At 42.5% G+C, this 25,399-nt stretch overlaps 1 protein-coding gene across 6 annotated transcripts in view; it reads right to left on the bottom strand.

Annotated features, from left to right (window-relative positions):
* The window catches only part of BIN1 (bridging integrator 1), a 249,497-nt gene that overhangs the window by 56,811 nt on the left and 167,287 nt on the right, over positions 1 to 25,399 (bottom strand). For 5 of the 6 annotated variants that reach the window (XM_063933973.1, XM_063933974.1, XM_063933977.1 and 2 more), the window contains exons 4-8: positions 18,810 to 18,904; positions 16,009 to 16,104; positions 13,230 to 13,337; positions 8,622 to 8,714; positions 5,694 to 5,779 (exon numbers count right to left, since the gene is read on the bottom strand). In XM_063933973.1, the coding sequence (XP_063790043.1) occupies positions 5,694 to 5,779; positions 8,622 to 8,714; positions 13,230 to 13,337; positions 16,009 to 16,104; positions 18,810 to 18,904 (478 nt within the window). The remainder of the gene's footprint in view (positions 1 to 5,693; positions 5,780 to 8,621; positions 8,715 to 13,229; positions 13,338 to 16,008; positions 16,105 to 18,809; positions 18,905 to 25,399) is intronic. The other variant, XM_063933975.1, reaches the window with a different exon arrangement.

Genomic DNA, 25,399 nt, shown 5'->3' with positions numbered 1-25,399 from the left:
ACCACTTTCCACGTGAGGTATTGTAGCTCCATGGATTTAAGTGGCTCAACCCAATGCGACTTCAGGAAATCCAACACCACGTTGAGATCCCATGGTGCCACTTGAGGCACAAACGGGGGCTGACTATGCAGCACTCCCTTAACAAAAGTCTGAACTTCAGGCAGTGAAGCCAGTTCTATTTTGGAAGAAAATCGATAGAGCCGAAATCTGGACCTTCATGGAACCCAATTTTAGGCCCATAGGCACCTCTGACTGTAGGAAGTGCAGAAATCGACCTAGCTGAAATTTCTCCTTTGGGGCCTTCCTGGCCTCACAGCACGCAACATATTTCTGCCATATGCGGTGATAATGGTTTGCGTTCACTTCTGTCCTAGCTTTAAATAGCGTAGGGATAACTTCCTCCGGAATGCCCATTTCCTTCAGGATCCGGCGTTCAACCGCCATGCCGTCAAACGCAGCCGCGGTACGTCTTGGAACAGACAGGCTCCCTGCTGCAGCAGGTCCTGTCTGAGCGGCAGAGGCCATGGGTCCTCTGAGATCATTTCTTGGAGTTCTGGGTACCAAGCTCTTCTTGGCCAACCCGGAACAATGAGTATAGTTCTTACTCCTCTCCTTCTTATTATTCTCATTACCCTGGGTAAGAGAGGCAGAGAAGGGAACACATACACCGACTGGTACACCCACGGTGTTACCAGAGCGTCCATAGCTATCGCCTGAGGGTCCCTTGACCTGGCGCAATATCTTTGTAACTGTTTGTTGAGGCGGGACGCCATTATGTCCACCTGTGGCCTTTCCCAACGGTGTACAATCATTTGGAAGACTTCTGGATGAAGTCCCCACTCTCCCGGGTGGAGGTCGTGTCTTCTGAGAAAGTCTGCTACTCAGTTGTCCACGCCGGGAACGAACACTGCTGACAGTGCTAACACATGATTTTCCGCCCATCGGAGAATCCTTGTGGCTTCTGCCATCGCCATCCTGCTTCTTGTGCCGCCCTGTCGGTTTACATGAGCGACCGCCGTGATGTTGTCTGACTGGATCAGCACCGGCCGGTGTTGAAGCAGGGGTCTAGCCTGACTTAGGGCATTGTAAATGGCCCTTAGTTCCAGAATATTTATGTGTAGGAAGTCTCCTGACTTTTCCATAGCCTTGGAAGTTTCTTCCCTGTGTGACTGCCCCCCCAGCCTCGAAGGCTGGCATCCGTGGTCACCAGGACCCAGTCCTCTATGCCGAATCTGTGGCCCCCTAGAAGATGAGCATTCTGCAGCCACCACAACAGCGACACCCTGGCCCTTGGAGACAGGGTTACCCGCCGATGCATCTGAAGATGCGACCCGGACCACTTGTCCCACAGATCCCACTGGAAGATTCTTGCATGGGACCTGGCGAATGGAATTTCTTCGTAAGAAGCTACCATCTTTCCCAGGGCTCGCGTGCATTGATGCACCGACACCTGTATTTGTATTAGGAGGTCTCTGTCTAGAGACAACAACTCCTTGGACTTCTCCCCTGGGAGAAACACATTTTTATCCTGTTGTGTCCAGAACCATACCCAGGAACAGTAGACGCGTCGTAGGAACCAGCTGCGACTTAGGAATAATCAGAATCCAGCCGTGCTGGTGTAGCACTTCCCGAGATAGTGCTACTCCGACGAACAACTGCTCCCTGGACCTCGCCTTTATAAGGAGATCGTCCAAGTACGGGATAATTATTTCGGCCATTACCTTGGTAAATACCTTGGTGCCGGGGACAGACCAATGGCAACGTCTGGAATTGGTAATGACAATCCTGTACCACAATTTTGAGGTACTCCTGGTGAAGAGGGTAAATAAGGACATGCAGGTAAGCATCCTTGATGTCCAGTGATACCATGAAATTCTCCAGGCTTGAAATAATCGCCCTGAGCGATTCCATTTTGAACTTGAACCTTCGTATATAAGTGTTCAAGGATTTCAATTTTAGAATGGGTCTCACCGAACCGTCTGGTTTCGGTACCACAACATTTTGGAATAGTAACCCCGGCCTTGTTGAAGGAGGGGTACCTTGATTTCACCTGCTGGAAGTACAGCTTATGAATTTCCGCCAGTACTACCTTTCTCCGAGGGCTGCAGGCAAGGCTGATGTGAGGTAACGGCGAGGGGGAGTCGCCTCGAACTCCAGCCTGTATCCCTGTGATACTACTTGCAGAATCTAGGGATCCACCTGTGGGCAAGCCCACTGGTCCCTGAAGTTCCCGAGATGCGCCCCCACCGCACCTGTCTCCACCTGTGGAGCCCCAGCGTCATGCGGTGGACTCAGAGGAAGCGGGGGAAGATTTTTGATCCTGGGAACTGGCTGTCTGGTGCAGCATTTTCCTTCTTCCCTTGCCTCTGTGCAGAAAGGAAGCGCCTTTGACCCGCTTGCTTTTCTGAAGCCTAAAGGACTGTACCTGAAAATACGGTACTTTTTTAGGCTGTGAGGAACCTGAGGTAAAAAAATTTCTTCCCAGCTGTTGCTGTGGATATGAGGTCCCAGAGACCATCCCCAAACAATTCCTCACCCTTATTAGGCAGAATCTCCATGTGCCTTTTAAAGGCAGCATCACCTGTCCACTGCCGGGTTTCTAATACCCTCCTGGCAAAATGGACATTGCATTAATTCTGGATGCCAGCCGGCAAATATCCCTCTGTGCATCCTTCATATATAAGACGACGTCTTTAATATGCTCTATGTTAGCAAAATATTATCCCTGTCTAGGGTATTAATATTATCTGACAGGGTATCAGACCACGCTGCAGCAGCACTATTATGCTGAGGCAATTGCAGGTCTCAGTATAGAACCTAAGTGTGTATATACAGACTTCAGGATAGCCTCCTGCTTTTTATCAGCAGGCTCCTTCAAGGTGGCCGTATCCTAAGACGGCAGTGCCACCTTTTTTGACAAACGTGTGAGCGTCTTATCCACCCTAGGGGATATCTCCCAACGTGACCTATCCTCTGGCGGGAAAGGGTACGCCATCAGTAACTTTTTAGAAATTACCAGTTTCTTATTGGGGGAACCCACGCTTCTTCACACACTTCATTCACTCATCTGATGGGGGAACAAAACACTGGCTGCTTTTTCTCCCCAAAAATAAAACCCATTTTATGTGGTACTTGGGTTCATATCAGAAATGTGTAACACATTTTTTATTGCCGAGATCATGTAACGGATGTTCCTAGTGGATTGTGTATATATCTCAACCTCGTCGACACTGGAGCCAGACTCCGTGTCGACATCTGTGTCTGCCATCTGAGGTAACGGGCATTTTTTGAGCCCCTGATGGCCTTTGAGACGCCTGGGCAGGCGCGGGCTGAGAAGCCGGCTGTCCCACAGCTGTTTTACGTCATCCAGCCTTCTATGTAAGGAGTTGACATTGTTTGGTTAATACCTTCCACCTATCCATCCACTCTGGTGTCGGCCCCACAGGGGGCGACATCCCATTTTCGGCCTCTGCTCCACCTCCACGTAACCTTCCTCATCCCACATGTCGACACAGCCGTACCGACACACAGCACACACACAGGGAATGCTCTGACTGAGGACAGGACCCCACAAAGTCCTTTGGGGAGACAGAGAGAGAGTATGCCAGCACACACCAGAGCGCTATATAATGCAGGGATTAACACTATAACTGAGTGATTTTTCCCCCCAATAGCTGCTTGTATAAACAATATTGCGCCTAAATTTAGTGCCCCCCCTCTCTTTTTAACCCTTTGAGCCTGAAAACTACAGGGGAGAGCCTGGGGAGCGGTCTTCCAGCTGCACTGTGAAGAGAAAATGGCGCCAGTGTGCTGAGGGAGATAGCTCCGCCCCTTTTTCGCTGACTTTTCTCCCGCTTTTTAATGAATTCTGGCAGGGGTATTTATCACATATATAGCCTCTGGGGCTATATATTGTGATATTTTTGCCAGCCAAGGTGTTTTTATTGCTGCTCAGGGCGCCCCCCCCCAGCGCCCTGCACCCTCAGTGACCGGAGTGTGAAGTGTGTATGAGGAGCAATGGCGCACAGCTGCAGTGCTGTGCGCTACCTTGGTGAAGACTGATGTCTTCTGCCGCCGATTTTCCGGACTCTTCTTGCTTCTGGCTCTGTAAGGGGGCCGGCGGCGCGGCTTCGGGACCGAACATCAATGGCCGGTTCCATGCGGTCGATCCCTCTGGAGCTAATGGTGTCCAGTAGCCTAAGAAGCCCAAGCTACCACCAGTTAGGTAGGTTCGCTTCTTCTCCCCTTAGTCCCTCGCTGCAGTGAGTCTGTTGCCAGCAGATCTCACTGTAAAATAAAAAACCTAAAATATACTTTCTTTCTAGGAGCTCAGGAGAGCCCCTAGTGTGCATCCAGCTCAGCCGGGCACAAGAATCTAACTGAGGTCTGGAGGAGGGTCATAGAGGGAGGAGCCAGTGCACACCAGGTAGTCCTAAAGCTTTCTTTAGTTGTGCCCAGTCTCCTGCGGAGCCGCTATTCCCCATGGTCCTTACGGAGTCCCAGCATCCACTTAGGACGTTAGAGAAATAGCTAGCGAGCGATCAACTCGGAATGAGGGCCAATGTACAGTGGCAAGTCAGATTTACTATGTAATCAGTTCAAGATGAGACAACTCGTGATCAAAATCAAAAAACTACTGGGGCCTTTCCTACAGATCTAACATGTATGCCTCTGTCGTATATGGCAATGTTTGTACTGAAATGAAGAGGTTTATGGCAAATTTATGCCTAATATAAAATTTAATTCCAACTGATAAAATTATTTTATATGAACTGTTAAAAACCGTTGACAATTATCAGTTTTATAATGGAATAGCCAGCACCTGTTTTTTCCTATCAATGTCAATATTTGAAGAGGGGACTCACAGGAAGTCATTGTGTTCTATATCAAAAGGGTCATTATACAAAATGTTGGGACTTTCATAAATGATCCATGGTGCTGACTCATATAACCCAAATTTACACCTACATGCAGGATTGGCCCTTATTATACAGATATGTCCAGCCTCATCACACCCACTACTATTCACGGGGGCAACTGGTTTGCTGTGATTAGCATGCCCATGTACGGGCACTTGTGATTAGCCACACCTGCAATCCATAGGAAATGCACTGTGTGATCACAGGTGCTACTAAACACATTGTGGAAACAATGAGGGTGGACACAACTGCAGGACAGCCCCACCTCATCTCTGTCTCTAGCCAATACCAGATACAGTATTAATTCTAGTTCTCATCAACAATTCTACTTTCTAGGGACATTACTAAAGCCTAAAGGTAAAGCCAGTATGCACAGCTGCTACCCACTGCTACATACAATATAAACCATTACTGTGGCTGGGATGCGGTCAATATACCGCCTGTCGGGATCCCGGCTTTCAGGATCCCGATGCCAGAATTCAGACAGGCGTGTAAATGCCGACGGACGGAATCCCATCAGAATCCCAGTATTCCCCCTCGGGGCTTGGTCCGGGTATAGAATAGTGTGGCAAGCAAAGCTCGCCACTGGGCCCAAAGCGTGGCGAGCGTAGCAAGCCCGCGAGGGGACTCGCTGTGCTCGCTGCCGGGATTCCGGCTGTCGGAATTCTGGTATCGGTCTCCTGACTGCCGGGCTCCCATACTGAATCCCATATTTTGTTTTCCATCGATCTCTACTGCTAGTTTAGTTAATCCCGGAATGTGACATTTACGTACCTGTTCCATAATGATGGCAGCTCCTCCTGTAGGTCAATATTCATCTCCTCAAACACTTTCTGTGATTTTAGCAGCTCTTCCTCAGCCTGACCAGAACAAGGCAGAGAAGAATGTTAGAACACTGTGTATAAGCAAATATGAATGGTTGATGCCATGGTGTAGAGTAGAAGGATATTAGAAGTGCAGGACATTACTTATACCATGAATGCAATATGGCTGCCAAGTAATGTTGTAAGGAGGTTATTCTGCAGTTACTTGTAATATCCTTACAACCTACATTGGAGGTATATTATTCTGTAGTTAATATTTATATAATAAAGTGTTCCTAATAGTAAATTATTAGCATTTGTTATAACTAAAGCACCAATTACAGCAATATACTCTACAGTAGATTACACTACTAATACTACTCACATATTATAGTTAACACAAAATTGCTTACGTGAAATGTTCTTCATGTTGTACCACATCTTGTTGTGTCTTATGTTTTATGTGCATTATATTGTAAATGATTAATACTTCCATTATATAATATGATATGTACTAGTGTATATAACTTTATTTGTTCTAAATCCAACTATTACTGCAACAGGGAGAAACAATTTCAGACATTTAGAGAACGTGGAAAGTGACGCACAGGAGGAAGATGATATCACCCACAGCAACTACAATTTTGTTTCCATTTTCAATACTAGCCAAGAAAATGACAGAATGGGACTGTTGTCTCTAGGTAAATCCGGTTCATCCACTGGCAACCTAGGCTCCTACCTAGGAGGCCCAGATTACTCTAAACCACTTTAATGTCAATTTTTTTTTTACTAAGGGGCCTGGATTACTCAAAGTTATTTTTACAGAGTGGGTGAAGGCAGCACAAGCCATTATCTTGCATAATGGCAATGGGAACTTAAGTCTCTGGGCAACACCCACTTTCTCCTGTATATCAGCCGTAATAAAATCCACCGTCTTTAATGCAATAGGACTTAAGTCAGTTGTGTGTGGACCTCAGCATAGATGGGCCCCTTTGCATCTGCACCTCTGCTCCCATGTGGTTATGTCTTCTACAGTACTATGGAGAGGCAGATCTGGAATTACACATCTTTTCACAGTGTCCTACAAATCTAAATGCACACGTTACATGTGATTGGCACATTGTCATGCTTCTATACAATGATATTAGAAATTAGAGATCCAGCAATCCCGGAAGACACACATGCACAATTTTACAGAAACACATTGTTACCACATAACTGCTAGGAATGTCACAACTGCACAGTATTCATACACTATTTCCAAGCCGCTCTCAGAGTTGCTATGAGAAATTATCAGGAGCAATAATGCTTTGAGGAACTTTAGAAGAACAATATAAATCTATATTTGGAGCTATTCTATTTTATTTCAAGTATAATTACCAAAATCTCTCAATAAGAATCGGACAGTTGGCATTTCAGACAGTGATATGCCGAAGGGGAAAATTAATTAGCTTATTAGTGTGACACAAAGAAAAATTCAATTTACATTAGGTACCAGGAATAATAGTGATCTACTTGCAGCAAATGAGTCAGACATTGCAGTTATATCTGATTCAATGTGGTAGTCAGTTATAAAGAGCCGTTGGTTGATGAGGAAGGCACCTTGGAAGCTGTGAGATATGTGAACTGCACATAATGTGACATTCCTATGGCAGTACAATAATAAATGTTACAGAGAGCAGTCCGTGCTCAGTCTCCAAGCATCTATTTTATTGCATTGGCTGAGTTCCAGTATTTTTGGCTTTCACATTGGTTTCGACAATGTATTGTATTTTGATTGTGGGAAGTAAACTTGTGCTTTTCCTAATATTAACCAATTGTTTTGTGTAAAGAAACAATTTTCCTACCAACATCTTCGTCTGCACTTGTGTGACAGGTCTGGCATCAAATCATGGGAGCAAAGCACAAAATATCTACTGGGAAAAGTTCTTATGTCAGAGAGAATCGTCATCAACACTATCACAAAGTCTCTGCATATTTCTATTTATTGTGTTAAGAAAAGAAAAAAATTATTATTTCTTAAAAATTGCCACCATGATATATAGTTGCAAATTCTAGAGATGAAACTTCCAACTGCTTTACATATATCAAGGCAGTGGCCATTTTCCTATAGACCAATATTTATTTAATATAGGGAAAAAAATGGATAGGTTTTCAATGCAAAATAAATGTGCAGCCACCCATGTACAATATAAGAACCACCTGATTCTCACAGAACATATGTACACAAAATACATTAAATGAGTCGGCACACAAATGTCCCAATCTTATAACTGATAAGATATGAAGTCAAACCATTGTTAATCCTCCAGAAATGTCTTTATAACATCAACCGTGAAATAAAAGAAAGTATAATAGTGTAATTAATGACTATATCTTATCAGTTATAAGAATGGAACAATATTTATTTAAAGACATTATTTAAGGGAATTTTTCCAAATAAAATTATCCACTGTATAGTGGTATAGTGTACTAGTGTGCAAACATATTTTTTATATATATATATATATATATATATATATATATATATATATATTTATATAGCTGTTGCAACACCTTGATTCTTGTAGTAACATTAGTGATGCAACTTGGAAGCCATTTGTAAAAGTAATTACTACGTTTCTTCGAAAACAGTTACTCTTAACATCACAGAATCAAATATAAAATGTTTTATTATTATTATTAATAATAATAATAATAATAATTGACTGATACAGCTTAGGCTACAGAAAAATGGCTTCTGTAATGAAGACAGGCATGTAAAAATCAGTTTACACTTTTGTAAACTACAGTAAGCATAAACAAAAAGCATAACATTGAGCTATTAAGACTGAGCACGGCTGCAGGACAGACTGGAAGCAGAAGCTCATGCACTGTTAGGGCTCAGCCAGGGAGTCACCTGGTTTCGGAGCAGGTTAGTTTGGGCAACCAGATGAGCTTGGATTTTTCCCTGGCACCATTGTGGTGCAGCCTTCTCAAGCAGCGACACAGGCTGCCAGTGTTTCCGCACAGGTAAAGAAAGAGAAAAGGCACAGAAAGAGAAGAGATTATAATACTGACAATTACAAGGAGGGAGGAAATAGCAAGGTACCGAGGAGCAATCAGTGTTATGTCATCCTTTGTTGCATGCCAAAAGATAAGCAAATAGCGTTCCACACAGATTGGGCCACTGGCGCTGACAAAATCACAGCTGCAAAGAGCAACAAGAACAATTAGTCACAGATCAGGAATTAAGAACAGCTGGACGTACTCAGTTTAAAAAGATTTTATCTTGGATTGTAGTTCCACCTTTGTGTTAGTTACTGTACATGCATAACTACATAGACCTAATTAGCCTGACTGAGCTACAGGTATCTCTGTTCTGTTTGGGATGGAGACACACAGAATGTGGATCACTGAACAATACAGGAGCCAACGTTTTAAAATGATTGCTCAGTGCTCAAGAGAACCGTATACCCACGTGACTGCAAAATGCAATGTGTGATTAGTTACTGCGGCAGCACAATTATTGGGGTGCTCCCATACAGCTGGCGTCTAACTGATGTACTAAAGAGGTGTAAATGGAATATGAAGGTAAACTGACATCAATAAGGACTTTATTCAAAACTTATAAATATAATATGGGTTATGGGTCACTATATTAAGAAAGAATCCTGAATTTTACTTACGAGTTATGTGCCATTCTATAAATGCAGAGATCCCATTAATGTTCCAGCCTTATGTATATTTACTGTGTTTGTCAGATTCTGGTGGCCACCCCTTAATGAACTTGACATGTATTTGGATATTCACAAGGGTGGGGCATCAACAACTAACTGTGCCTATAAGAATCAGGTCATCAGAGCAGGGGCATTTCTAGAGAGGAGGCCCATGTGCAGGCTCCGGCTGGGCCCCCTCCTCTCTAGCCGGCAGCGCTGTGTAGACTCTGGGACAGTGCTAGGGGACCCTAGCGCTGTCCCAGAGTCTATAGTGTATGCGCAGAGTTCCGGCAAAATGGAGCTCCGGCAAAATGGAGCAGCGGGTATTTTCCCAGTGATTTTCCCACTGCGCATGAGCGAATCACCGGGAAAATGGCGCCGCTCCATTTTCCCAGTAATTTTGGCATCAATGCTGCTGCGCTGCGGGACTCCGAAGTGTAAGTATTTCAATTAATGGGTGCCTCTAGGGCCCGTGTGCACCGCAGACACTGCACCCATTATACATACACCAGTGCATCAGAGCAATTATACAGGAGACCGGTGCTATGACACTGAAGGCTTTGGTGAGAAAAAAAGAATCCCAGTTAAACAGTGTTACTGTTAGATCTAAATGGCAAACCTTGGATTGGCTTCTATAAAATGGTGGTAAATGTACTTCATAAAAAATTAAAAAAAATAACAAAATAAAATAATAGTAATAATAATAATAATAATAATAATATGCCAGTTGTAATTACATTTTACTTTATAGCATCATTTATTATTTTATATACGCCATCCAGAAGAATATCCAAAATTCCCAAATATTACACACCACCTAGCATCTTCTGCCATGCTTACAAACACCTAATCCACAGTGGGACGACAGATTTTGCACATGCATGGAACGGGCCTTGCGATATCTCCTGTAGTTTCCCTCTGCCGCTGCGCTTGAAGAGATGGGGGAAGGCTTGCGTTCCCAGAAACAGGGGCGCATCTTCTTGGGCTCGAAGCCTCCATGTCCATCAGTCAGCTGAGTAAGCTTCAGCTGGCCCTCTGCGTGGCACTACTTGCAACATCGGTCGCAGAGCTGGGATCACAGCTACATGAAGAAGGCGTCTCTTCTACTGAGTCGTCTCCTTCATGTCCCACCTTGCAAGTGGCTTTGCATTTTGTCCATCTCTGAATCAGGCCCACTATTGTGTCATGACTATTATAGCTGTTAAATGTACGACCAGACTACAGTTTTCGTTGCAAAAATATTGTTGAATTATACATATGTAAATCGACTCTTAAAAAGAGGTTTTGAGAACGTGTCGCTGTCCAGCAATTATGCAACTAGAAGTACCAACATACTTTGACAGACTCTGCATAATGGGATATGTTGTGCCACAACAGCTACAGTGCCAAAAGGGATCCGGTGTGATATACCGGCAGACGGGATGCCGGTTGTTAGTATAGCGACAGCGGCATCCCGTCTGCAGCAATCACGCTTTGGGCCCGGTGGCTAGTTTCGCTCGCCACAGGTTCTATTCCCACTCGGATGGTGGTGTGGACTCACCAGCCGAGTGGGAATTTTGGGTAGGTGTTGGGATTCTGGCCATCAGTATAATGTCAGCTGTCGGGATTCCAGTGTCGCTATCCTGAATGCTTGGATCCCGACAGCAGGCATTTTAACTGCATTCGTCCAAAAGGTTTCTCAAGTCTGGCTTAAGAACTTAACTATCTGAACACTTTAGCTGTTACCGAGCAACAAATTGTAGCATAAACAGTACAAGCCCTACCGTTTACTCAGCCCCACACCAGCAATTCAATAAAATACCGCACAATTTTACAAGACAAATAAGTAACTAAATGAGTACATTTTGTACATTGTAGCAATTTTTAATTTTTTGTTTTTTTAGAAATTTGAATCTGAGATTTTGCCCAGTAAAAAAATAAGTAAGAATGCAATTCCAAAAAGAAACAACCTGAAAGGTAAGCTGTGGTATGTCAATGAGGGGATAATAATAATTGTGTCAATTTGTATGTAAACATTTCAGGAATGTGCTAGACAGAAAAATATGAAGAAAATAAACATTTATGTACCCATGACGTCCTGCAGTGTGATGTCTAAATATTACGTTATTACTTGATACTGGAATCATACTGCACTTGGTATTATAAAGGATCTGAAAACCTCAACTGTTAACATAAAGCGTAACAAACCAGTATAAAATAGATGTTAAGAAAACAGTATATATAACAGAATTAACACATTAGGGTTAATCCAATTAGGTGTGAGTTTGCAAAAGCAAGTTTGTTTCATGAAACGCGCATACATCGCATGAATGCACGCACCCTAGAAATGCGGGATCCAACTAGAAATTAAAATTTGTGGTATACGCTGCGTGTCGACATGACTTTTTTTTACAAAATGTGGTATGGGAGACATTTATAAAAAGTGTGGAAATCATCATGGACCCAAAAAAGTGACAACTGAGATAGCAGGACCATATATAGGCTATTAGAAGCCATAAGGACAGTACTGGAGGTTTTTAGAAGGTGTCAAATGGATGATTTTTGCACATCAAATGAAAGTCTTTATATCATTTTGGGGTATAGGAAAATGTCCGAATAGTAATTTTTCATTGTTTTTATACAAAATAGTAAAAAGTTGGAATAAACACGGTAACCTCCCACCTGCAAGTTCAAAAAGCCCTATCTCATCACTACAACACCTCCAGGTAGCTGCCCCACATCATTTATCCCTTTATTGAGCCATTAAATATTTTCAGTGGCAAAATTATACTATTTAAATCCGAGTTCTTGATCTTTTCACCTGAGGGTCAGCATAAAAAATGCCAATTTTATTGAGAAAATCAATACGAGTTTGGAACTATATTGCAAATATAATTTGCAGTGCGAATTCGCAGTGAGATCAGCTCGCAGGATCCAACTCACACCTAAATTGATAAACTACAATGATCACATTCACTGACCTACAAATTATGACCTACAGATTATACTAACAATAAAATATACACTTCTTTAGAAAAAGGAGTCCTAAATGCATACTGTATGCAGTTCTACAACTAAAAACCTCAAGTATTGACAGCATCATATATACCTAATGGTTTAGGCCTTAAAATCAGTTATTTGTAATAAATTAAGAAATTGACACAGTCTGTTATAAAACAAAATGTTAACATATTAGTAGAAGAGCAGGAAAATCAATAATACCTAAACTGTAAAAAGTTATTGGCCGAGAAATAACTTCCTATGCAAACTGTCCTACTGTATGTAAGTCGCTCATTCAATCATCAAAACACAGGCAATTAAGTGGGTCAAGCAATAAAGAAAAATCAGGCAACTGGCCCAATATCTACAGTAAGTGTCCGTGGCTCTAAAACCAGCCAAATCTTCCAACAGGGTTCCAATCAGAATTGATGCAATGAGAAGACGTCCTCTATCAGTAGGTGGACCACCAAAACACAGTAAAACCAGTCAGTGTCTCAGGAGAGCACTGCGTGACAGAGTCACCCCGCCAGGTTACCAACTTCCAAAAAATATTTGATATCCAGCACTAGCAGGTGCAATTACACCTTCTAAGTCCCACCTACTCACTCACCTGCATATGCAACAAAGTGTGGGGTTATTGATGAGCGGTGCATGTGCAATAGCACCAATAAATAGGGCTCCATGGCACATGGTGCACTAAGCAAAAGTGAACTATAATCCCATCCGATATTTGCTTTTATTTGTCTAACATATCCAAGATGTATACAAGGACAGAAACCTACAGTATGACACACCTGCCAATTAACCCCAGAGCACCATGATAGACTTACCTTGGCAATTTTGGTTTCATCTTTTTTCTTTGCATTCTGTAGAGATTCAAAGTGATGTCTTGCACTGTCGTAATCCACCATTTTTCTACCCCGTTTAGCAATACGTGACTGAAATAAAGAAATAAAGCATGATTTGATCCTAATCCACAGGTATGACTCTTTTTCTTACTTGGTTGATTTATAATGATGATTTTATGTGCAAATGCGGGCCTGTCACACAAAATGGGGGCAGCCATGTTGTGGAATTAATTGATATACAGTATACCAGACTGCTCCCTCCATCCACAGGGAACCAAGGTATCACCTTTGTAATCCGATTAAAAAATGATTGGAACGACTTCCAGTTCCAGTTGCGCATGGAGTAGGACACTCCTGTCTCCTGCTCCGGTGTCCAGCCACTGCTACCCTGCTAAAAGCCCACTGCGGCTTTCCATTTGTGGCTCATTTGCTCCCTTACCTCCCTGGGCACGCGCTTGTCCTTTATGGACAAATTTCTTACCCCTGGCATGGTGGCTAAACCTCCCAAGCTCCGGACTGACGCTGAGCGCGGTGCTGCAGCCAAGATGGCCGCTGCAGCACACGTTGATGCAGGGGCTCCCTCTCACGCTGTCTCACTGGGATCTGATGCGCAGACACAATAAAATAAAAAAACTGTTGAGGACTGCTTCTCCTGCAAAGTCAGGTAGTGTTGTTCCTTCGTCTCATCCTGACCCTGCTATGCTGTCTTATGATGATGTGGTAAAGGCAGTAAGGGAGACTGCAACCATTGCTGGCTGATTAAGCCCAGGCTCATGCTGCAGCACTACAGCAAGCTGTTTTAGACATAAAGAGCCAGTGTAAACAATTGGCTAAAGGGGTCTCTGCTGTGGAACATACTGTTGGTGAAAACTTGGAAGGCCCTTTACTCAGCACAATTACAGGAGATTCATATAAAATTCTTACATCGAGATTACATATCACCTGGTCAAAGGAAATATATGGTATCCACTGAGACCTGATGTTGCCCTAAGTGCAGACTTCCCAATGCCCTGCTGTATCATAATTGGTGGCAATTCCCAAAAATAGGAACGTTTTGGAACAAGGTGTTGGGGTTTATTAACACCACGTTCAAACTTAACTTGGGTCTACATCCTAAAGGTGGGACTTCAGTTTCGGGAGTGGGGATTGTTCCCACACCATAATAATCTCACCCCTCTGCTATATGTACTTTTAACTATTGCTAAAAAATTGATCCTCACTAGTTGGATCAAAAGGTACCCTCTCAGTCTTCACGATATACTCTTAACCACACAATGTATTTTGAACGTCTGTCTACTTTACTGATATTGAAAGAAATGTTATTCACTTTTATAATACGGTAAGTGGGGTCCTTATATAGAGAGCTTGGATGACTCACACCAACAGCATGTTCTGAGACTTTTTGAATCAACCAACTGGTTCCTGTATAGGAGACTTTATCCTTCATAATGACCTATATTGGATGCGTATACTTTATTGATGTCTCTTGACATATTATTGCAGGCTCTGGTCTGACTTATTATATATTCCATCTCAGTTGGGGCTGTTATACCTGTCTCTCCTCCCACCTCCACCTTTCCCTCTCTTGTCCTTCCCCATTTGTCTTCTTGTTGTCCCGGTCTTCTTGATATTGGCCCTCATTCCGAGTTGTTCGCTCGCAAGCTGCTTTTAGCAGCTTTGCACACGCTAAGCCGCCGCCTACTGGGAGTGAATCTTAGCTTATCAAAATTGCGAACGAAAGATTAGCAAAATTGCGAATAGACACTTCTTAGCAGTTTCTGAGTAGCTCCACACTTACTCGGCATCTGCGATCAGTTCAGTGCTTGTCGTTCCTGGTTTGACGTCACAAACACACCCAGCGTTCGCCCAGACACTCCTCCATTTCTCCAGCCACTCCCGCGTTTTTCCCAGAAACGGTAGCGTTTTTTCGCACACACCCATAAAACGGCCAGTTTCCGCCCAGAAACACCCACTTCCTGTCAATCACATTACGATCAACAGAACGAAGAAAAAACCTCGTAATGCCGTGAGTAAAATACCTAACTGCATAGCAAATTTACTTGGCGCAGACGCACTGCGGGCATTGCGCATGCGCATTAGCGACTAATCGCTCCGTTTCGAGAAAAAAATAACGAGCGAACAACTCGGAATGACCCCCACTGTTTTAATGTTTTTATTTTGTACTTTCTGATTCACACTATTTTTAAAGTGTTTTGTGTGAGAGGTTGTCTTCTGATGTGCTAGACAATTTAGGATTGTTCCGGTTAACGATAATTGGACTTGCTCTGATTAACCCTCATTCTGCATTTCTGTATGTACCAGATGACTCAGAAACTATGTTTGCTTTTTTCCGGTTTTCTCTTTACAAAACTCAATAAATATATATATAAAAAAAAAAAAGATTAAATCATGCTTGTGATATCACTAGTTCTCAATGAACTTAATCATGTCAATGGATTCATATGGATATGCAGGCTGCAAAATGTTTGTCTACACCGTGAAGTAGATGATAAAACTCTACAAAGCAACATATATCTATTCATAAATGTGAAAGGATATATTCTAAAATGACCCTCGTTCATGATAAAAAAATAAAAAAAATGCTATTGATTATTGGTCCTATTCAATAAAGTGACAAATGTTCTGATAGTAAAGGAAATAAAGAAATGCACCTCACAATCCTCTACAACACTGAAATATGTTTTATAAGGGTGGCTCCATGTTTCGGCAGAGCTGCAGAAAACTATTCGTAGCATCTTACCTTGATATCAGGGAACTGCCCAAGGTAGGTGTCCATCGTCAGGAGAGCCTGGTCTACCAGCTTCTGGTGATAGTCTGTCCATAACAAGTCATTGTTCTATCAAAGAAATGAGAAATTGTGCAATAAAATGTTCTAGTAATTATCCATCATTCTGTTTTTCAATTAATTATTCTTTACATCATGTTTTTCCCCACAAAAATAATGAAAACAGATGTTTTTTAATATACCACAGTCATTTATGGAATCTCCAGAAACTTCTCTGTCATACATTAACTTTATTTACAGGCAGGATTTAATTATCAAACAATAATGTTTAAAACAGAACTTATGGAGTGAAATGATCAAATTCCTAGAATAAGAAACATGTGACTTTATCTGAAGTTTGGATTTTTTCTGAAACCACTTGTTTATTGGTTCTGTGTGCCAATTGCAAGAGCCAGGACTGGGGTCATGGAAAAGCCGCATAGGTGGAGTCTACGGAGTCAGAGGTGCAGGGGGTGGGAAGCTAAGTACATTGTGCTTACCATATTCTCATTCAGGGGCCCATTCATCATGGTAATTATTGGTGCATGTAGCGGCAGTAGATACAAAATAACTGGACCAATTTTATATTGCTCCAATGTGGAGACAGCTGATCCAAAGATCATCTATCCCTGCAATTCCTATCACCGATTTGGTGATTTAGCAGTGCTAGTGTGCATGCGTGAACTGGAGTGCACACATGCGCACATGAACCCTGCTTCTGGCGGAAGATGGCAAAGGTTTCTGCAGTCAAGCTCCAAATATTTTGTATTTCCGGAGCTGGATAAATTTAGGACCCCATACTAGTATATGGAGACAGCAGGCCAGATAAGGACTGAAAGGTTCACCTACTTATGTAGAAATTAAGGGACGATAAACAGACGCCTCAAAGCCTTAAAATCATACACATAATACAAACATTAAAATATTAGCCACGGTCTCTGTCTAGACTATAAAAGAACAATTTAACCGATTTACCCAGCACAACACAATAAACAAGCAAACGAGACATACATCGTACATGATAATCGTAATGCAGATCTCAGTTACATACATATGTAAACATTTGGTAATTCACCAAGGTGTCTCTACTCCCGTGGTCCTACACTAAACGATAATAGCACCTACTTTGTGTTATATATTTGTGTATTTCTAAATTAAGAGCCAAGTCACGTAGATGCACCCCAAAATCATACAATATGGCTCTACAAGGATGAGCTGTTCTGAGAGGCAAGGATTGGATCAGTAGTTGTAGGATATAGTGATACTTGTAGTGCCATATTGAAAAAATGTAGAAACACATACAGTGAATTTATGACCCAAAGTAGGTACAGCGTAGGAATACCAGGGCAGAGACATCTTGCCATGGTGGGTGGCTTACCATACAGTATGTTTGTAAATATATGTAACAGAGTTCTCTGCATTACTACTATTATAGATGTAGCCATGCTCATCGTGGCTACATCTGCGGTAAACGTGCACACTCGGCGTGGCTAGGCGCATCCGCAGTAGCCGTGTTGAGCTGTTGCATTTACCGCTCCCATTCATGCAAATGAGGCGCATACGCGTCTAGGAAGCGTGCGTGCCCCAGTCATACAGGCAGTTGCATCTAACATTGCATGATTGAGATAAGATGTAGCCATGATGAGTGTGGCTACATCTGTATGTAGGCTGTGCAGATGTAGCCATGCTCATTGTTGTTGCCTTGTAAGTGACTGCCCCGAACTCGGACCGCATTACATCCCACCCCAGTAGTTGGAGGGCATGGTGATCCTTGTAGTGCCATATTGGACGATTTATAGGTTCCTCCTGGTGAGTTTGCTCTCAATTTTTATAAATAGATAAAAGTATAATCCAAGGTATGTGCTATTATCATGTAGCATAGGACCACCAGAGCAGAAATACCTTGTTGTTTATATTTGCAAATGTATGTAACTGAGATCTCTGCATTACTAATAACATTTTGAATGTACAGTATGTCTCTTTTCTAGTCCATTACAGTGTACTGAAGGCATTTTGTTGTTTTTCTAGTGTAGTATTACACGGCTTATCAGATAACTCCATACATAAGTGTGCAGTAGTAACAGTACCATTTGGGTCTCACTTCCAAAGTCAAAAAATGAATATCAGATTTAGGGTTATTTCATTTACAAATGTGAGTGCAGGACTTCTAGATAGTGAGCAGCCATGATGCCTGACCTTGGCCAAAATGTGCTATTAATACCTCCACCTCCTGGTCTATTGCACTAAAAGTGTACAATTTCCTAAATTATTATGAAGTCGTTTTATGTACTGGCTAAGGATTAATGCTGCAAGCACTGCAGACTCAGCTCAAAGTACATCTTGCTGCTGTACAGGACATCACACAGATACTGTATGTCTGAAAATGGCTGTGACCCTCCCTCCCCTCACCCTGGGAGTGTGACCTCTTGTGCCCCCTACCAGGGCGGTCGGCCGACCACCCGTACACATGTTGCGGCGGCCGGCGGTGATTGACAGCTGAACTGGGCGAGCGGGTGTACACGCCCGCCCAGTTCATGACGTCAGTCCCCGACGGATCGGGCAGTGTGTATGCTGAACACACTGCTCGATCCGTCCATAGATATATCTGCAGATCAATTGATCTGCAGATATATCTATTAGTGTGTACCCACCTTAAGTTGTAATAATGTAGAACAAACACAGTCATGATGTACACACTTTTCCACACGGTTTTAAAAAACAGGCAATGTTGCGGCGGGGTGTCACAGAGATCTGCAGGCAAAATGACAGTTCCTCACCTCTGCTATCTTTTCGGTCTCCTCTCTTCCAGGCCACTCTGGCTCATAGATGTCCTGCAGACACTCTGTAAGCTTCTTGGAGGCATCATGCATAGCTGTCAGGGAACAGAGAGAACTTCTGCTGATATTTATCTGAAGTCTGAACTCAGGGCTGGTTCACAATTTGCAGAGAGGATAACGAAAACATTATGAAAATATCTCCTGCTGTCAGAGCCTCACCCACTAACACAAGCAATGAAATCCAGATGTCTGAATTCTTATACCCATCTCCAATAATAGTCAGTACATACATTTACAAGGGGGGGTGAGCCAGCTCGCCGATTCAAACTCGGCTGGTGCAGGTAGCGGGAGGGAGGAAGGGTGTGTGTGTGTCACATGGGGGAGAGGTGAAACACACCAATTATACTACTTGTGGCCCCACAACTTAATTGCCCCTGGGCCCCCACCACCCTTAATCCAGCCCTGCCGATAGTGCAGGCCCAGTTAACCTGTAGCTCTCCAGCTGTGGGTACACTGCAAGTCCAAGCACGCCATGCCACAGTTTTGCTATCAGGGAATGCTAAAACAGTGACAGCTAAAGAGCCAAAGGCTGGCCAGGCCTGCCATTAATATCTATCACAGATACAGTATCTTTAATGTACCAGTTCAATAATAAAAACCATACTTACAGTAAATGTAGTCCTAAAATATTCCAGAATTTTCATCATTAATTAACAAATTTGTTGTTTTCAATGTAAATTGTTAACTCTGTCAGCTATCCTGTGTCTGTGTTCATTTCACACAAGAAAACAGTGGTGGCTAAATCTAGTTTCTTTGTGGCTATGAGATCTTCAGCTGTCTTAATTAACACTTAATCAATGAGGTCAACTGTAATTATCACTTGGATAACTTGCTACATAGTTACAGTTCCAATAATTCACCTGGTATTCCGAACTCGGAAAACCCATTTATCATCTTCTGCCCTCATAGTGATAAGGCCCTAGAACTTTTTTTTGCGATGGTGTAAAATTATTTTGCCTATGGAGGCAGTCATAGATCGACAGACACATTATTTAGCAGAATTTCACTTTCATTTGATAATATAGGCTCCACCTAGAGATGAATGTGTATGGTAATGAATTTGGGCTTTTGCTGCAGGATGTAGTTGGCATCCGGATGTTTAAAATGCCGGTGGTCAGAAAACCAGTGCCGTAATACAGACACCAGCCAGAACCCCAATGCTGGAGTTAGGCTTAGGCTGCGGGAAGGGAGGTTAGGGTTAGGAGAGGGTACAGTATTAACTTATTACCTACCAGGTGTCTGGATTCTAAGGGGCATATTTACTAAAGTTAGGGTCAGATTCTAGTAATTATCTTCTAGAAGATGCTAGATGAATGATGAAAGTAGAATCTGATTAGTTGCGAAGGGCACTTCTAAAAACCTGCACTATAGTAAATATACCCATAAGCGTTGTAATGCCGTTGTTGGTCATGTGACCGCTGGCAATCTAAGTGCCGGCCTCACATACTCAACCCTTTGCTAAACACAACGCTGCAGAATACTGTGCCCCAACATCACCAACTGGTGATGCTGGTGGCCATGAAGTGTCGCTTTTCCGACCATTCTGACGGCATTCATTGAATTACCCTCTAATAGTATACGGTACAGCAGCGATATTCAACATGCGGCCATGCAGTTGTTGTGGAACTACATCCCAGCATTCTCTGCTACAGTATTACTATTAGGGTTTTTCTTGGATGTGTAGTACTACAATAGTGGGAGGGTCGCATGTTGAATCAGTCTGTTATACTGACTAAAAGTGTGTGAGATATGAAGCATTTCTACAGAAACTCAGGGGTCTATTTATCATAGGGAGAAAACCCCCTAATCTACAGTATTGCAAACAGGTGTACTAACTGTAGACATGGATAATCCCCATTTCAAAAGGGGTGTGGATCATTAGGTCGACCTGAATTAGGGTTACAGTCATTAGGTCAACAGGGTTAAAAGGTAAACACTTGACCTTTTCAACAGGTACAAAAGGTTAACGCATTCAAAAGGTCAACATGAAAATGGTCGACACAGAAAAGGTCGGCACAAATTTATTTGTATTTTGGGTTGTAATTTTCTATGTTAAAGCACATGTGACCCCAATTAGTGTATCGCTTCACTTGCCATGCTTCGGGCAAGGTGCCTCATTCCGCTATAGCTGTGCTTGGTACAGTTTACTATTCCTAGTCGTAGTCCAGGTGGATGGTAAATGATAAAGGTTGGGGAAAAAAAAAAACTTGTGTTGATCATATGTGTTGTTGACCATTGTCATGTCGAACTTTTGTACCTGTCGACCTTTTACATGTTGACCTTTTGTACGTGTCAACTTAATATGAATGTCTGGACAACAATAGGTTCACTCACGTCTATGGCCCCTTATAAATATGTCATGTCCGGCGGGCGCCGTTTACTATAGTGCCCTGAGGAAGCCTATGAGCGAAATGTGCATTGGCTATTAGCTAGTGTGTTTTATGTGTCTAATACAAATTTTAATGTCCGACCAAGATATGCATTGTACCGATTGATATAGGTTATACTATGCAGATAGACATAGCCAGTATTTAGCATCGTACCAGACGAGCGGCTTAACAGCTCGTTCAGCCGCACAGTACACAGTGATATGTTAAGTTAGATGTTTATTATGGCACTGTGAACCTTGCGGCATTGGCTGCAATAGCTTAATAATTTGATTACGGAGGTGCCGCGTACAGCCGTAAATTATATACGGGTATCCGACAATACATACCTATCACGGCATCTTTGATTATATCACAGTGACCATAAAAATTAAGCACCATTACGTATCCTGTGTAATTGCACTTCTCTGTGATACAGTGACAGAAGTATCTAGCAAACTGAGAGTGTTTGTATCTTGCAGAGTTGCGTAGCATACTTAGACACCCTGTCATTAGGATCTGCCACGGCAGGCTGTCTAAGGGATGGTGGCCTTGACTATTAAAATTACATTCCAATACATGGTTATATAATAGGATATTTCTGGCTATACCATATATGCTATTACACTAGAACCACCCCAGCATATTAACGGTCTGACGGTGTGAGCTGCTCGTAGTAACAGTGTACAGTTATTATTAATATGAGACCGCATGATTAATACCACAAGTAAGAATTGACAGTCTGCGTTCACAACAGTCACGAATGACCTGGATATAAGAATTCCAACAGACATATCTAGTGTCTCTGTTGTTCACATTATATGTGATTTACTTATAACAGCAAAACACACATGCTCACTTTAAGCATTAATACGATGCTGGCATAGTATTTTATATTCTATGGGGAGGATTACTAGAGATACTTGATAATTTCTTGTAATACAGCAACCCTCATGTCAAGCTATTTGGAAGACGATATAAAGTATTAATTGTCGATATTTATTACGACATGTAACATTTTGTCATGCTGTATTCTGGTATTATATCCTCTTGAAAGTCTACTATAAACTGTTCACCCATAGACCTCTCTCTGTGAATATTTAGCTTTGGCATATCATAGAGAGAGCAAAACGGTCCATACATATTAGGACTATTTAATATCAATAGTACATAATGAACATGACACACTAGCCTTGTTTTTAATCTTTATTCACTTCATTTTCTAGTCTGTTCACTTTCCTTACTATTTTTTTAAATACTTCGCTTGATTCTGAATAAAGGACAATATTAGTCCAGTAAATCAATTTAATTATACACAAAATTAATTAACTTCCATAGTGGCAATTTGCCAATATTTGTGAATATTACAGGGGTTTTAATGAATTTATAATAAAGAATTTAATTTTAAAATTCTATGTACATTGGGTAGTATGCACCGCATTAGTAACTGATTTCTCCTTTCTTTCCCCTCTCTTTGGGGATTTGACCCTTAATATGAATGTCGGCCATATAGGGTCGACCTATTGACTGTCGGGGGAAAAAAAAATCCACCCGAGAGATAGATATCGGGAACATTAGGAGTAGTTAAATCAACAGCTTGGTACAGTCTGAGAAACAAAGACACACTAGTGAGCTTGGCAACACAAAAAGGTCTTGACCACCTTGGAAGACAAGAGTGGTGGGTGATCGCAGTATCCTTTCCATTGTAAATAAAAAACAGTGTTCTTCACTTGGCTGGATGCTGTGCAATCTCCTGGAGATAAGGATATTATTATCCAAGTACTGTACACCATAAATAGGTTGAGTGTTCACCACAAGGTGCAAACCATTCATAAGCCTCAAACTTACAAAGACTTTGCCAAACAAAAAAAATCTAAAAAGCCAGCGCAGACTGGAACAGTATTCTTTGGACAGATGAAACTAGGATCAACCTGTACCAGAATGATGGGAAGAAAAAATGATGGAGAGGGCTTGGAATGGGTCATGATCTGAAGCATAACCACATCATCTGTAAAACACAGTGGAGGCAGTGTGATGGCATGTTCCTGCATGGCTTCCAATGGCACTGAGTCACTAATATTTATGGATGATGTGGCAGAAGATAGAAGCAGCCGGATGAATTCTGAAATGTACAGTGATATACTGTCTGCTTAGATTCAGTCTAATTCTGCAAAGTTGATTAGACGGTGCTTCACAGTACAGATGGACAATGACCCAAAACACACTGCGAAAGCAACACAAGAGTTCTTTTTTAAAGCAAAGAAGTAGAATATTCTAATGGCTGAGTCATTCAACTGATGTCAACTCAATCGATTATGCCTTGCACTTGCTGAAGCCATAACTAAAGGCAGAAAGACCCACAAACCCATCACAACTGAAGACATCTGCAGTAAGGGCCTGGCAAAGCACAACAAAGGAGGAAACCCAGCATTTGGTGATGCCCATGGATTTAGGCAGTGATTGCCTGCAAAGGATTATTTGCAAAGAATTAAAATGAACATTTTATTTACGATTACTGTATGTCAATTTGTTCAATTACATTTCAGCTGTAACTAGACATTTTGATGTCCTGTGACAAAGAGAGAATTGGGGCCCCCCTCCAAATAAATAACATAGGGACAGTACAAAAATCTAGGGACATGGCTTCATGAGGAAGGAACGTGGTCACAAAATAATACCAATTCATATTATGCCACACAGTAGCCTCCATTATTCAAATTACGCTGTACATTAGTGCCACTTATAAAAATTACGCCAGGTAGAGCCCCTTTTACACATTGCTACAGGTAGAGCATCCTTTCACACATTTCTCCAGGCAGAGCCCTCTATTATACATTACACAAGGGAGAGCCCCCTTTTCACATATTACGCCAGGCAGAGCCCCCTTTTACACATTACACCAGGCAGAGCCCCTTTTACACATTAGTCCAGACAGAGCCCGTTACACAATACACCGGGGAAGGATGGGGGCCATGTGTGTGTCTATGTGTTTGTGCTACAGTAGGTTATACTTACATTGCTCAAGAGCAGCTACCACCAGCCTACTCCCACCAAAACACTGCAGCTCTTCAGATGCTGGAGACATAGAAGGGGAAGCCGGGAGGGGCGGAACATACCGAGGGATGGGAAGCTGCAGTGCTGCCTGGCTACCTATGTGAGAAGTAGCCGGGCGCTGCAACTACCTAGCGGTGTTTGGAGAAAGGAGAATACTGCGTTCCAGAGTAAAAACATCATACCATCTTTGAAACACGGTGGTTGTGGTATCATGGTTTGGCCCAGTATTGTGGTATCATGGTTTGTGCTGGTTTTGCTGCACCTGACCCAGGACAACTTGCCATCATTGATGGAACAATTAATTCTCAATTGTACCAGAATATTCTAAAGGAAAATGTCAGGACATCTGTCCATGAGCTGCATCTCAAGAGAGCGTGGGTCATGCTGCAAGACAATGACCCAAAATACACAAGTAATTTGACCAAAGAATGGTTAAAGAAGAATACATTTAAAGTTTTGGAATGGCCAAGTCAAAGTCTAGACTAGTGGTTCACAAACGTTTTTGAATCACGGTGCTCTAGAGTATCAGAATTTTTTTCATGGCACACCTAGGCCAAAGTTTTTTTTACATAGCGGCATCAGCCTATCAGGGATTGACACTCTGATGCCATTTAGGGCAAGAGAGGGGGCGATGATGGCCCCCTTTTCTCCAAACTCAGGCATGTCGCCGCTGTTGCAGGAGAGGGAAGATTCCAGGATTTCCATCAGAGGATGGAGATTTTCTGCCCTCCAGGTTGCAGCTGTGGTGGCCGGCTTGTGTGACCCCAAGGGTCAGACAGCCAATTCATAATGTCGGAGATTATCTGATACTGCATCCTAGGATGCAGCTCGGAGCAGTAATGTATGCCGGAGTCATGACGCCTCATGCTGCGTTACCACATTAGTGCTATCGCTGCTTCTTCTATGTAAACAACAGCAACTCCAACCGCAACTGAATGACCCTATTATATGCCAATTTTGCCCAATGAAGGAGTACAAGACTTACAACATTATAGGCACCACCTTAGTGTTTGTTATATGGGGTGTGATACAAGATGCTGGTGGTTGGGATGTCAGTGGTCATATGACCGATGCCGGTATCCCAACTATGGAAATGGGGACAGGGTAATT

This window comes from Pseudophryne corroboree, chromosome 7, assembly GCF_028390025.1.
Source record: "Pseudophryne corroboree isolate aPseCor3 chromosome 7, aPseCor3.hap2, whole genome shotgun sequence".
Classification (NCBI taxonomy): domain Eukaryota; kingdom Metazoa; phylum Chordata; class Amphibia; order Anura; family Myobatrachidae; genus Pseudophryne; species Pseudophryne corroboree.
This window is presented reverse-complemented; position numbering and strand designations above follow the sequence as displayed.